This window comes from Saccostrea echinata, unplaced genomic scaffold (assembly GCF_033153115.1).
Source record: "Saccostrea echinata isolate AGI-Se365-2 ecotype Australia unplaced genomic scaffold, CSIRO_AGI_Sech_v1 ptg000014l, whole genome shotgun sequence".
NCBI lineage: Eukaryota > Metazoa > Mollusca > Bivalvia > Ostreida > Ostreidae > Saccostrea > Saccostrea echinata.
Window position 1 is genome coordinate 14213096 of NW_026889763.1, and position 14815 is coordinate 14227910.

Consider the following 14815-nt stretch of genomic DNA (forward strand, 5'->3'; position numbering starts at 1 on the left):
AGAAATCGATGAAGGAATTAAAAAAGCTTCAAAAGTGAATAAAGGCAATAAAACTCAATATCAATCAGAGATACCCTAGGAGCATTAAAGTCAGAGATCGTCTTGTAAAAAAAAATCTAGAAATTTATGAAAAATTGAATCTTGAAAATAATATGCTAGAAAAAAGGGGGGAAACTAAAGAAAATGTTGGGATTTCTGATGGAAAATAAAGACACCACCATGTCTGATTTCAACTTGATTTATAACTATAGAAAACTCACAAAATTTTCTGAAAAAATCAAGAAAATTTTGAATATCTTATGCGATACAGGCAAGGAAAAATCAATTATGATATACTAAATGTTATCTGTGGAAATATTTCTGATACTAAAACAAATTAATTTTAGTACCAGAGGGAAGAAAAAAGACAATTATGTTCTAGAAGCCTTAAGTAACGAGGATACTTCTAGTTGTCAATATAATCATAGTAACCTGACAGTTCCATCAAAGTAGATGAAGAGAAAAAATTAAAACTAATTACAGGGTGTCCCAAAATATATGATACCATTTGAAATACCTGCCACAAACACATCCCTTGGCAAATTTCTTTGATATATGCCTCTATAAATATTTGAATAAGTAAAATGTTTTAGCAATAAAATATTTCAAAAAATTCTCACACTTGTGAATTGGCAACGTATCAAATCTACATCAAACTTTTGAAAAAAAAACTGCAATTTCAATCAAAATGGATTATCAAAAGAGCAAGCTACCCTCATTTTGAAACTGTAATTATCAATCCTATTCTTAAGTTATTGCTGCTTAACGCAAACCGAAATCCTTAACATATACAAAAGGTTTACCTCTGATGAAAATCCAGAAGTTATTACCAAGACAGGCACTGTTGTCTCAAGTTAAGGAATTTTGTGCAATGACTTGGCATTATCATTACACAGATAGAACGTCATTTAGAGGACATCATTTGAAAACCATAGCAATTTTCAAAAATGAACCCATTTTGTTGTTTTCTTTTTAATGACTGTTAAATTATGTGAATAAAATTGGACAGTATATGCAATGTTTATAATGCATTTGTTGTAATCCAGTATTCATTACATTAGGTTTTACAGAATCTTGAAATGGTATCATATATTCTGGGACACCCTGGTATAACTTTGATCACTTAAAACAAAAATGTGTCTTTGATACACTCTTTGTCTGTCTGCATAGCAGACGGTGTATCGCAGATTCGTCTGAATGTACAAAATGGATTCTGTCTCCAAAAAACTGTTCAAAAAGGGAATCTGCCAATCAGTAACTAGTGGATAATGGTTAACAAACAAGTTGCTGTCCTTTAAAAAAAAGGACTGCAATACGTGGACCATATGCAAGTGGGTAATGGTTAACAAACAAGTTGCTGTCCTTTAAAAATGGACTGCAATACGTGGACCATATGCATGTGTTCTAAACGAAATTCACAGAAAATTTCTAGATTTAGTGATTTTACACAGGTGTAATTAAATTTAATTGTCTTTACATGTATCTTGTAATTCTCATCATTAATTAGGTCTGCTTAATTAGGCTGTAATGACCTTGTAATGATATGAATATATGAAATGTTTATCTAGGTATCTATCACAATTGTAATGTATCCTTTAAAATTAACAACAGAATTAAAAGAGATCCAGAGAGGAGGGTCCGGGTGTTGGAACGCCTTTTACTTTTTGCAGAAAGAGGAAGAAAGAGAGAGAGAATGATTTTTATGTGATATATAGAAACTTTTACGTCTAGTATTTTCATTAAAATAAGTACTTCAATCTCTGCCCTTTCTGCTCTCTAGAAAGAGTTTTGCTTATTGGTTTCCTCCGTGTACCTTCACAACCCCGACCCCGGGCCTCGACCCCACACGTAACATGAAAGATCTCACTTTGATATCATCGGAAGATTCCGGCGAACGTACGGCTATGCCATTTTGGACCATCTTCTAAAGTAACTAACTCTAAGAAGTATGCATTTGAAGTCATGAAAGTGGGTATGCATAAGAGAATATTTATCTCCTTATATTATGGGGATATTTTAATCAATGAAGAGAAAGGTTCAAAATGTCCTAGTAGTATGTGGGGGAGGGAAGGAGGGGTTCACTTTTTCTTAAAAAAATAATCTTTTGTTATAATTTTAATATGTAAATTTTGATTTGCAATTAATTGGAATCTCCCCCGCACTGTTGCGAGAAGGTTTAAGATATGGAAAATCAAAACATGTAAAAGATATCAAAATGTACCGAAAGGTTAGACGAAGTCCCCCCCCCCCCCCGTAACAAATTTTTTCAGTGTGTTGCACAGGTTGTTATTTTTATTTATTGATTTATTTATTTAATTGTGCTTGTCAACTCTTTTTGGAGGTTGCCCCCTTTGAAAACCGTTGCTACGGGCTTGAATTAAAGTGCCTGAGGTGTAACCTAGAAACCCCCCCCCTTTTCAAAACCTGCTTGATCAGACCCTGTATTGGAGCAAAGGGTCTCGGCACTAGAGGATCTCGAGTTATCTAAAGAGATGCTAGGTAATCGATTAACTCGATCAATTTAAAAACACAAAAGAGATTAATTTTGTGTGTGTTTTTTTCTCTGTCTCTTTTTAATAATGGTTTATATACAGCACCTGCAATCTTAACTTCTAGGCAAAACAATGCATTTTTCCGAGGTCGTCAGAAGGTCTGAGAAGATGCGACTGACAATCTCAACGCACGTATGTAGACCTAGGCTATTCGGTCTTGCAAGCACATGTGTGTGCACTGTTTGCTAGTGACGCTTAGACTGGTGACAGTATTTGCAACGGACATGAAGAACTATAAACTAGTTTCATAACATGTGCAGTTTTTTTTTCTACTGAAAATTGGAGTAAATTAAAAGTCGTATATCTTGGATATGGGGTAACCCATATCTATTCTTGTTACAACGACTGTCAATGCACTCATAGACGAGTTCATTGATTACTCTGAAAGGTGTCACAGGTTAACCTTTCGTTAACTTTTTCTATAATGATCTGCCTACTTTGAGGGATTGTACTTTCATAGCAAGATTGGTAATTTTATCCCCGATTGGTTTATAGTTTTGCCATTAAAAAAGTCGGATTATTTCGATACAGGTAACCCATAACATCTGTACCAGATTTATACGGAAGATTCTACCATTGGAAAGATAGATGGTACACGTGTAGCACAGATCTTTAGTACGCAGATTTTATGTTTTTGTCTCTCCCCCACATGAAAAAACGTTGCTACAGGCCTTTATCAAGCTATATTTTGATTGCTGTCTATCAAATTATTTTGCGAACCTTGATGCACAAAACTAATGCCGGTAAACATGGTAAAGACTATCTTTTGAAATCTAGTAGTTGAATTAAGTTTTTAATTCAAAATGTTCAAGCTGTTAAGCTATCTACATAAGTTCTTGCTACTTATTTATAATGCTTGTACCATAGAATTTAGTTTGAATATAAGGATATATGTATAAAAGAGAAATTTCGGATCTTGGTTACGCTGAAGAATACATATTAAATACGATGTGCAGATTTTAGAGCAAGGTTTGCCAATGATTGGCATATTCTAATGGCGAATTGTTTTAAGGGCAAGTTGTCTTAGAAGCGAACTCTCTAGCATTCTCGCGCATGCGTAGCCTGACGTAAGCCCATGGCATCCGGTTTAAGCCCGCTAATATATTTTCTGCGTGGACCTCAGGGTCCACACAATAACTAATCTATATGACTAACGGGATGCCTTTAGCCTTTCCGTCGGCAAATTCCATTATTTATGTAGTAATATTCGTATATCACCTGGTTATGATGTTAATGTTTTTCAACTAATTTGATATGCAAGAATATGCCCTGAGTACGATCAATTTTTAAACCAAGGCAAGTTACTGACAAATATTTCAAGCAATTAATAGAAAATGAATTAAGATGTTACAACAACCCAGTTTGAAGACAGCTTCTTGCAAATTCTATATTCGTTACAATGATATTGTTTGTAAGTACAACCTTTCGTTGGGTCGTATTTTGTCTGGCAGTTGTGCTGCTACATATAGGTATTTGCTAGATCATTGATTTTACACCAAATCTGACTACAGAATGCACCGTATACCTAGGCTTCATCACTACATGATCGGTCAACAGAGATCTTCTGTCATCGATGAAATGATTATTTATATTTTGTGAAGAAGAATTTCGATAAATATATCAGTTCCTCTAATCCATATTGTATTTTGTATATTTATATATATTTGATTAATCTTATTATGATAAATCGTTCATTGGTGATAAAAATTGTTATAATTCTTATTTGTTCACCTTATGCTTCCAGCCTCAAATCACTGTTCCATCTCCTCAACACTTCCTTAGTGAAGTAGAGATGGGCAGGCCTCTGCATGACCGTATAGATATATACTTAGTATATCTATTTTTATCTTTTAAAAAATAAATAAATTATAAATAAATAAACACACCACCACGTCACCCAGCCGAGTAGTCTGAAGCAATCAATTTTTTGGTGGCCGGCCATACATGTAGTATGATGTCAACTAATAAACAGGGAAAATATAGATGAGAGTTGATACAATTTAAATAGTAACGAAAAATGGGGGGATGTTTTATATATATATATATATATATATATATATATATATATATATATATATATATATATATATATATATATATATATATATATATATATATATATATATATATATATATATATATATATATATATATATATATATATGCATAAAAAGGTATGTCACTCGTCAGCTTTTTTAGAAAAGTTCAGTCAGAGCCTTTCACTTCAAAAATATTTATTACAATTCAATTTTTTAATAACATATTTAAATTGAACAATGCAAATTATTTAACATTCCATGAAAAAACTGCTCAAAAATTCATAAAGAAGCAAGATTTATGAGGGACTATTTCTTGTGGTGAAAGGATATTAAGACGAAAATTCTTCAAATCTCCACATTTGTTAAATTCAATGTCTTAGAACTCTAGCTCCACATATTTTTACTTAAAGAATATTTTCCGTTAAGATATGCTAGGAATATTAACTATAGGTCTCAATTTATATTTTTAGAATAAATTTTACACATTCACTCAACAAACTTTGCCAAGAATTAACATTATATATAGGAAGACAAGATAAAATTTACACTGTTTTTGGCCTGAAAATCGCACATTTTGACCAATATATCAAAATTTACATCACTGACCCCAACTTTTTCTTTCAGTATTTTAAACAAAACGATACTTCCAACCGATCAGCACTTAAGTCATAAAAAGCTTGATACAAGAAAATATTTTATTGCCTATTTAGATATTTTACACCCCAAATATGATACTTTTTAGTGCAAAAAGGTCACACAATAATTTATGCACATTAATTTGCATTTGTTCAATGATCAATATCATTCAAACAATTTTACGTAAAATAAGATTATATTTATTGCCAAAATAAATTACATCTGATAAAATATGATAACGATTAAAGTGAAATTTAAATTAATCCGATCCCACTGTGGGACGTGGAGACCGGTCCTTCGGATGAGACCGTATAAACCGAGGTCCCGTGTCGCATTAGGTGCTGGCACGATAAAGATCCCTCACTGCTCAATGGCCGTAAGTGCCGAGTATAGGACAAAATTTGCAGCTCTTCACCGGTAAGTGGTGACGTCTCCATATGAGTGAAAAATTCTCGAGAGGGACGTTTAAACAACAAACAAACAAACAAATTAATCCGGAAATGTACAATTCTGTGATCAAGCAATTTTATTATTTTCTAATAAGTATTTAAGTACGAGTGCAAAAATTGTTTAGGTAGCTAAACCAAAAAGTTAACTGATTATTTTTTTTTTCAAATTAATGAAATTTTAAGATTAAATGAATCAAGAAATCAAAAAAATAATACCCCCCTCCCCCCCCCCCCAAATAAAACATCACAAAACTTTATTAAGCATATTCTAAGCGTACATGTAATTCAATTTTCGGTAACACATGATGTTAAAATTTGTCCACTTTGTGAGTCAAGAACACACATGTCAAAGTTCTTTTTTTATTTTCTTACCTTTCTAAACTTCCGCAAAAATATAAGCGAAACATTTTATACGGACTATAAAAAAATGAAATACTTTAGTTGATAGATGTTTCTAAACTATGAAGCCTTTATTTCAAGTTAAAAGAATTTTAATAAAATTTAATACGCTCTCTTCGATTATTTGTGCTGTTTTGTGTGTCTTATTCCAAAAACAGTATCCAAATAATATTTTCTTCAATTTCTTTAATGATTTTATTAGTGTGTGAATCATCTTAATCCAGGAGCTTCCGGGGGGTTTGCCCCCTGGGCCCCCACCAGGGCTTTGCCCTGTACCCATTGGGACCTCAGGGTGGCCCCCAGCATACCCCATGCTATATTGAGCATGTACTTCATTTTGTGCCTAGCTACACTAATGAGTCGACTTTCATGCAATATACTTTCGTTAGGATGTTTCAACTAATCTTTTGTTTCATTATTCAAAAAAAGACAATTCTGAAATCATGTGAATTGCAGCTGATTTAATAATCACAGTAGCATTAACATGTTCATTCTAGCGTCTTCATTTTTTCCAAAAAGTACAACCGTTACACCAGCGTCGCCTACAATGACCAAAGACACCATCTTTCTGAAGAGCTGGTGACATTTTTACAAATTCGGAGTAATCAACTTCTCCATTTTCTGTAAGTAAAATATGAATAAATGATAATATGAAAATATAATCAGTTTTAAAAATGCATTATACTTTCACATATTTTTATAACGAATGGATAAATAGAAGTCATATGTTAAATCGATGTAGTTTTAGCTCACCTAAGAAGAAGGCGCAAGTGAGCTTTTCAGAATACGTCCGTTGTCTGTCGATGTTGTCGATGGCGCTGTCAATGTCATTGTCGTTGTAAACTTTTCACATATTAAACTTCTTCTCCGGATACACCTGGCCAATTTTAACCAGACTTGGCACAGAGTATCCTTGGGTAACGGGAACTCATTTTGTTTTAATGAAGGGCATCATCTTCCTCCAAAGGAAGATAATTAAGAAATAATGAAAATTTTTTGGAGTCAGTTAAAAGTCTTCCTCTGAAGAACCAGAAAAAGATTTAATTTATATGAAAGCTTCCTGACATGGTGTAGATTCAGTTTGTTTCAATCATGACCCCAAGGGATAGAGAGGGGCTACAATGAGGGATCAAAATTTTACGTTTGAATATATAGGAAAAACTTTTAAAAATCGTCTTCTCGATAACAACAAAGCTACGATTACATGTAATCATACTTTCTTCTAAGCATCTTCAGCTACTGTAGATTCAAGCTGGTGCAAATCACCCGTGGGTAGGGTGGGACCACAACGAAGGATCAAAGTTTACATAGGATTATATAGGGAAAAATCTTTAAAATATTTTTTCCAGGAACAGCAAAGCCATGATTTGTCATATTGATATGGAAACATCATTAGGTAGTGTGATTCAAGTTTGATTAAATCATGACACTCCGGGAGAGGGGAGAGGCCACAATTGCTTACAAAGGAGTACATGTATTTAAAAAAGACAATTATATCTTCTCAAGAACAGCAAAGCCATAATTAGCCATATTTGTATAGAAGCATTTACAGGTAGTGTAGATCCAAGATGGTTCCAATCAGGACCCCCGAGAGAGGTGGGACCACAACGAAGGATCAACATTTTACATAGGAATATATAGGAAAAATCTTGAAAAATCTTCTTCAAAATAACAGCAAGACAATGATAAGTTATATTGATATGTAAATATCATGTAATGTTGATTAATCATGACCCCCATGACCCCCAGGGGGTAGGGAGAGGCTACAATGGGCTAGCAATTTTTTTGCAAAGGAAGATATAAATAAAAAATAATCTGCTGATGAAGAACAGAAAGGTGATAGTGACTCATATGAGCAATGTGGCCCATGAGCCTCTTGTGAATCGGATATTTTTTAAATTTTATTGTCAATGCAAAATGTCAAAACTGATCTCAATATTAGAAAATTATTTCTAGCCTTTTCTCTTCAAACGTCCGAAAAATATTTCATAATAAAATATAAATCTACATTATTTTTTTAATCATCTCTTACATCCTTCCTTCTTTGAAGTTAACATAAGCTAAAGACAATTTATACATGTTATGTATTGCAACATCCAATGTTTATTTATACAACAAAGAAATTTGAATAAATTGCAAAGCATTATGAGATTTTATGAAACAAATAACATGGACATTACGTATCGTTTATTAGAAGTTTGTACGCAGATATTTCAAAAATGTTGCGTTTATCTTCTTTATTTCTTGCATATCTCTTTGATGTGCACCCAACAACTAAAATCACCCTGTATATAATATCACAATATTTCGTAAGTACATACGTTTAAATTGTAATGAATGAAAAAATGCCACAATTCTGTTTCTACGTATAATACATACTGTTCATATCAAGACGTGCAAACACTTTTTTAGGGTCATGTTTGTTGTATCCGATAGTTGCCTCCAAAAACTCATCTCGATCAATTTTTGCATTCGAGTCCGAGTCGTAGGAACCAAAGTTACAAGACAAACGTACATCTTCCTCCTGAAATAATACGTATTATATCGTACGTGGCATTGCTTAAGGAAAAAACAGTTATAATAAACTATCATTGATCCTTGAACAGATCATTGAACCTTAAACTATAATACCCCGAAAGCGAAAGACCACAATTCTATGAATTTATTATTTTAACATTTGGGTCTATTATTTTAATGTGTTATGCATTTATCATATACTGTTTTCTTTTTTAAGTATTATTTTATGAAGGAAATGAGATTTTATGTCCCCGCATTTTCACAATGCGGAGGACAAAAATATTTCCAGTATCTGAAGCAGATGCTTGAAAATGTAATTTCAAATGCAGAAGCACTAATACTCCTTACCATTTCATTTTTTTCTGAGAACACGTAGAAATGTACACATCTAATTTCAACGAATGTATCAGTTATTCAACATTTTGCCAGTAAATTAATTTTACATATCGTCAGTATATGCCAAATATTAAAAGATATACTCATATTTAAGGGATTGTAGCGATATTTATTTGCTCTAGAGTTGAAATGGCTGCATTTAAGTTTTCTAATCAAAGAGAGTAAAGAGATTTGATATTAATTCAGGTCATTAACCAGTGGTTACAGTGCCAATAATAAAAAAAAACTGATTCCCTTTTCTTGGAGATTGAATCTTTATCTAAAAGTACACACGGAACGGAACTTCACCAGAATGTTATCTATGATCGTCATCTGCAGATCATAATTTATTTCATTCGCGATCTTTGAAATATGTGCCAATTTTCGCGCAAAAGAAATGACTGACTTCTTTGTTTTCTGTACGAATCCCTATTCTTTTTTCATATCATCTAATAAGTCACTATACGTTTTTGATATGTTTAAAATATGAATCTCAAAAGGATGAACAAAACAAATTTTCTATATCTTCATAATATCTTTTTTATTAATCCCTGCAGAGAAAAAAAATCATTTGGAAAGCAAGAAGTTTTTTGTTAGGGACAATGAGGGATGTGGGAAAAGTGCTTTGTTCATGAAGATTTCGACATTACCGCAGTAAATCTCTATTTCTTGTGAACGATTTCAAAATTTATATTCCTAATTTCTAATGATATATTACATTCATAAAATGAATATCCTAGTGATTTAATATAGATCTTACCTTTGAGGAATTGACAGATCCTTGGAACAAACAGGCGATCAGGACAATTACAACCTTCATAATGACCTTCTATTGAGCTTAAAAATTTGATGTAATATCTTTAAACAGTTTTCATAGAATAAGTAATTTGATGATGAGAGAAAATTTTGCAAGGTATTATTGAATCTGCACTTACCTAAAATCTCAACAATATTCATCGCCCAATTTTGCTCTATATATACATAAAAATCGAATTGTATGCTATATATCTGCTACATTCAAGTCCTTTGATGCCAAATACTTGAATCTGAAGAATAGTATAGTTATTCCATAATTTCTTCAGGCAACACATGTGCTCATTTAAAAAAAAAACTATTGATGGCTCTCCAGCTTCTGTCCTAGTGTTTTGGCAATGAGTTACTTTGTCATTTGAGTAAGATCTGAATTGTTTATTGGTCGTCACTTTCAATTGAGCAGTTTGTTTAATGTTTTGTTCAAATAAAGCAAACTGTGCACATGTTTTAAAAAACGCAATAAATCTTTCTAAGATTTAATTTATTATTGGCACTGTTAATACGCACGCTAAGCACTAGTCTTTTTGATTTATTTTCATGGCTCTGATTCAGGTAACAGTGAACATGGATCAAATTTCCTCTTTTAGCATCGTATTGTTCCTCTGATTTCGTAATGCATGTATTAACAATTACTTTTGTAATTTAAATAACAATTTTTAAATAAAGATCATAACTAAAATGATTTTGTTAAAAATACATTTTAAAAATTCTTCCCATTCGTGGTATTAACTCTATATCAAAGTACATTGGTACATTTCATGAATGTCCTATGGGGGTTTTTTTTATTGATAATAATTTAACAATCGAAATGCTAAAAAAAATTACACTTGCTTTCATCTTGGAAACTTAGCCAGTTGATTTTGTTTCTCTGTTTCCTTTGTTTTTATGACTTCTTAAACTTTTTTTTTTGTCCCGAGGAAGGGTTGTCCCGAAAATTTGACAATTTTTATTGTTCGTGTCGTTGGTCATTTTTTAGTGCTTTATATAAAATTCCATCCGTGACCTTGTATCTACTTAATAGATCCGACACTTAGGATAGACAGTGTTGTTGGTGTTGTTGGTTTTTAGTGCTTTATATACAAAAATACATACATATATATATATATATATATATATATATATATATATATATATATATATATATATATATATATATATATATATATATATATATATATATATAATAAATAAAATGTTCTATTTTTGAATTTACTCATTTTCATTCAAATTTTCATCAATATTGAAATGCATCTCCAAAAATTATGGATAATTTTGCTAATCGTCATCAATTCATGTTAACTAAATGATTCCCACAGGATTCTAGCACCACTTTCCAAGTACTATAGAATACAAACTTTCGATACAAACAAAAATTATTTTTCAAAGTATGCAGCGTAGTGTTGAACTTTTGCATCTTTGTTGTTAGAACGACAGAAAAAAACTGATCGGGATTTCAAAACACTGCATGTGTTCATTATAAGAATACATGATAAGTATAAATCAGCGTACCTGATTCTTAATCTTTAATTTCTTAGTTTATATTATGTTTTTGATTGATTTCATTTATTTCTTGGACTTGAAATTAAACTTTAAATATAGATATTAATAAATTATTACTGTATATCACCAAATGTTCGCGAGACCTTTATATCGCGAGATTGCCATTTGGTCTTTAAAATCGGGACATGATTTTCTCGAATTGAATTTTTATTAGGGATGGCAACGAATATTCGAACATTCGAATATTCATTCGATGAGTTGATATTCGAATATGAATTTAAGATTCGAATATTCTGTGTTTTTCAGATTTCATAAAAAGATGTACTGTGATTAATAAATTTTGATTAGAACAGTGCTGGGATTATCCCTGTTTAATTTACTAGCGATCAATTTCGATCGACTGATTTCTTTCACTACTTTCATATCTTATAAATCTTCTAAATTACATGTATTTGGTTTTGAGTAAGGTGTTGTAAAGAATTGTACAATAATGCTTTATGCATAATACAAAACATCCTTTCATAGCTTTTATTAGTTATAGATACGATCGGATCTAGAATCGAGGACAACAAATGAAATCTAAGAATAAAAGGCGTGAAGAGTATACTTATCAAAATAAAATTAATTGATCATTGAATGAATGATCGTTAGAATTAATCTGTAATTAATATTGTAAAGGGCGTAATTTCAGAATAAATGTGTAAATTACTTGATTATCTCGGGTTGTACATAATTTATATTCATTATCGGGAAAACAGTTAATTACCTAGGAAAATTGTCTATGGAAATATTTGTTTACATTGTATCAAAGATTATAATCATATCTCTTATCAGGCAGATAATTGTAATTTATTACACGTATTGAAATCTGAACAGTATACCGTTACGGCTATATTGCCTTTTGTGAGACGACTGGTTCCTCAGGTGGGGCAACTATAAATACACGTTTCATTTGTTAGAATTATACTTTTCTACATTTAAATCAATCATTTATTTCAAATATTGACAAATATCAAATGGAATTTCTTATTGTACACCTACAAAAGTCTTCATACAATTTTACTTCCTATATAAGTATACCTACGAGAATAGGATGATGCATATTTAAAATAAAACAGATTTTATTTATTTTATCGAATATTCGAATATATTCGAATACTTTCATTGAATATTCGAATATGAATTATTGACAAAATTGACATCCCTAATTTTTATGCTATGTTATCTTTACTTAAACAAATAAACGCAAGAATCGAATTTTCGCGAGCAGATGGTCTAGTGTAATTAATTATAAACGAAACTAAAGTTCTGGCGAATAAAACATTATTTACAGTATCTCTGAAGTTCATATCATACAGCGTATTGGCAAGAAGAAAATTTGAATGCAGCCTCAACATACCCGCATGTTTGCATTTTTTTTCACATTGCACTCCGTTCATATCTTCACCTTTTTCATTCTTTGCATGTCAAAAAATTGGAGATGCATTTCAAGTGCATTACAAGTATAATTTTTTTTATATCTGAATTAATTTTTCAATGTAAAAACTTAAAGAATTAATTTGTGTAATACGTTCAATATCAGTGCCAGTGTGGGTTACTTAGTATTATCTGGTACATATGCATTGATAACACCTAAGACACAACATAATTGTGAACAAAAAAGATTAGCAGGTGTCATAACCAGTGTCATCTGATTTTATCAGTTTGAGGTTGATCACTGTTTGTTATATTCACCTTTCCATTTGAATGTTCAATACAAGATACAACGTTAGTTTTAGTGATCGTTATCTGTACTTCGCTCAATAGAAAATGGCCGCAAATGAACTTACAAGCTCTACCAGATTCCCTGATGAGGAATGCATTCCAAACTGCGATGAACATAAAATGTTACTTAGTATGTTTTGTGAGACCTGTGATGAATTTATTTGTTCTAAATGTGCTAGGTCTGACCATGAAGATCATAACTGGGATGTCCTATCCACAACGGCTAGCAAGAGGAGGAGCCAGCTCATGAAATTTGTCAAGAATAACAAAGATAAGAAACTATCGGAAATTGATGAAGGAATTGAAAAAGCTTAAGACAATAAAGCTAAATATGAATCAGAAATTAAGAAACTCCAGGAGCATTTTGATGATTTAAAAGCAAGTTTGCTTGAAATCAGAGATCGGCTTGAAAAAAATCTCGAAAGTAATTTCAACGAAATGTTTTTAAAAAATTGAATCTTGAAAATAATATGCTAGAAAAAAGGAAAAAACAACTAGAAGAAATGTTGGGATTTCTGGAGAAAAATAAAGACACTACCATGCCTGATTTCAACTTGATTTATAACTACAGAAAACTGACAAAATTTTCTGAAAATAATAAGAATCAAGAGAACTCTGAATATTTAATGAGATACAGGAAAGGAAAAATCAATGATAGTTTACTGAATGTTGTCTGTGGAAATATTTCTGGTACTAAAACAAGTTAATTCTAATACCAGAGGAAGAGAAAAGACAATTATATTCTAGAAGCCTTTGGTAACGAGAATTCGTCTAGTTGTCTATACAATCATAGTTACCTGACGGTTCCATCAAACTAGATGAAGAGAAAAAAATTAAAACTAATTAGAATTTTGATCACTGAAAACAAAAAGGTGTCTGGATAGCAGATAGTGTATCGCAGATTGCAAATGATTCGTCCGTACTTGTATGTACAAAATGAATTCTATCTCAAACCAACTGTTCAAAAAGGGAATCTGCCAGTCAGTAACTAGTGGATAGACAATAATGGCTACCTAATAACCAAAATATGACGAAATGGATGGCTTTAGCTTTTCCGTCGTCAAATTTCCTAGTTTATATAGTAATATTTCTAATATCAACTAGTTATGATGTTAATGATTTCCAACTTATTTGATATGCAAGAGTACGCTCTGAATTCAATCAATTTTTAAACCAAGGCAAGTTACTGACAAATATTACGAGCAATTAATAGGTTATGGATTAAGATGTTACAACAACCCAGTTTAAAGAAAGCTTCTTGCAAATTCTACGTTAGTTATAATGATCTTGTTTGTAATACAACCTTTCGTTGGCTCGTATTTTGTCTGGCAGTTGTCATACTATAAGCATTTGCTAGATGATTGCTTTTACAACAAATCTGACTTCAAAATACACCGTATAACTAGGCTTCATCAATACATGATCGGTCAACATAGGTCTTCTTGTCTTCCATGAAATGATTATTTATATTTTGTGAAGAATTTCGATAAATATATCAGTTTCTCTAATCCATACTTAAAGGTTATTTTCTATTGCGTATTATGTGTGAAACTTAGATATCATATGACTGTAAACTAAGGACGATTAGATGACTTGATTATGAGTATCATCTGACTTAATAAGACTGAAAAACAAATAACGGATGTCAACGTTATTTTTTCTTACTGAAAATGGAACTGACAGCTGTAGACTCAGCCCAGGTGAACATCCAACATTCATGCGAAAAACATCG

The 14815-nt window shown here is 31.6% G+C and overlaps 2 protein-coding genes across 2 annotated transcripts in view; one reads left to right on the forward strand and one right to left on the reverse strand.

The window, feature by feature from the left end:
* The window catches only part of LOC133187253 (CUB and sushi domain-containing protein 3-like), a 134237-nt gene that overhangs the window by 81861 nt on the left and 37561 nt on the right, over positions 1-14815 (forward strand). The gene's annotated exons all lie outside the window — the stretch shown is intronic.
* Positions 6556-9852, reverse strand: LOC133187252 (uncharacterized). Its single transcript, XM_061322608.1, has 3 exons — positions 9767-9852; positions 8494-8638; positions 6556-6735 (listed from the first exon to the last, which is right to left on the reverse strand). Exons 1-3 carry the CDS (start codon positions 9824-9826, stop codon positions 6617-6619), a joined length of 324 nt encoding a protein of 107 aa, XP_061178592.1. The 5' UTR covers positions 9827-9852; the 3' UTR covers positions 6556-6616.

What these genes read in the sequence shown, in the direction of transcription:
- LOC133187252 (XM_061322608.1), bottom strand. Translation starts at nt 9,826, where the DNA reads ATGAAGGTTGTAATTGTCCTGATCGCCTGTTTGTTCCAAGGATCTGTC. An exon ending in GATCTGTCAATTCCTCAAAG is followed by an intron (nt 8,639 to 9,766) that starts GTAAGATCTATA and finishes GTATTATTTCAG; the next exon opens with GAGGAAGATGTACGTTTGTC. An exon ending in TGCACGTCTTGATATGAACA is followed by an intron (nt 6,736 to 8,493) that starts GTATGTATTATA and finishes TTTTACTTACAG; the next exon opens with AAAATGGAGAAGTTGATTAC.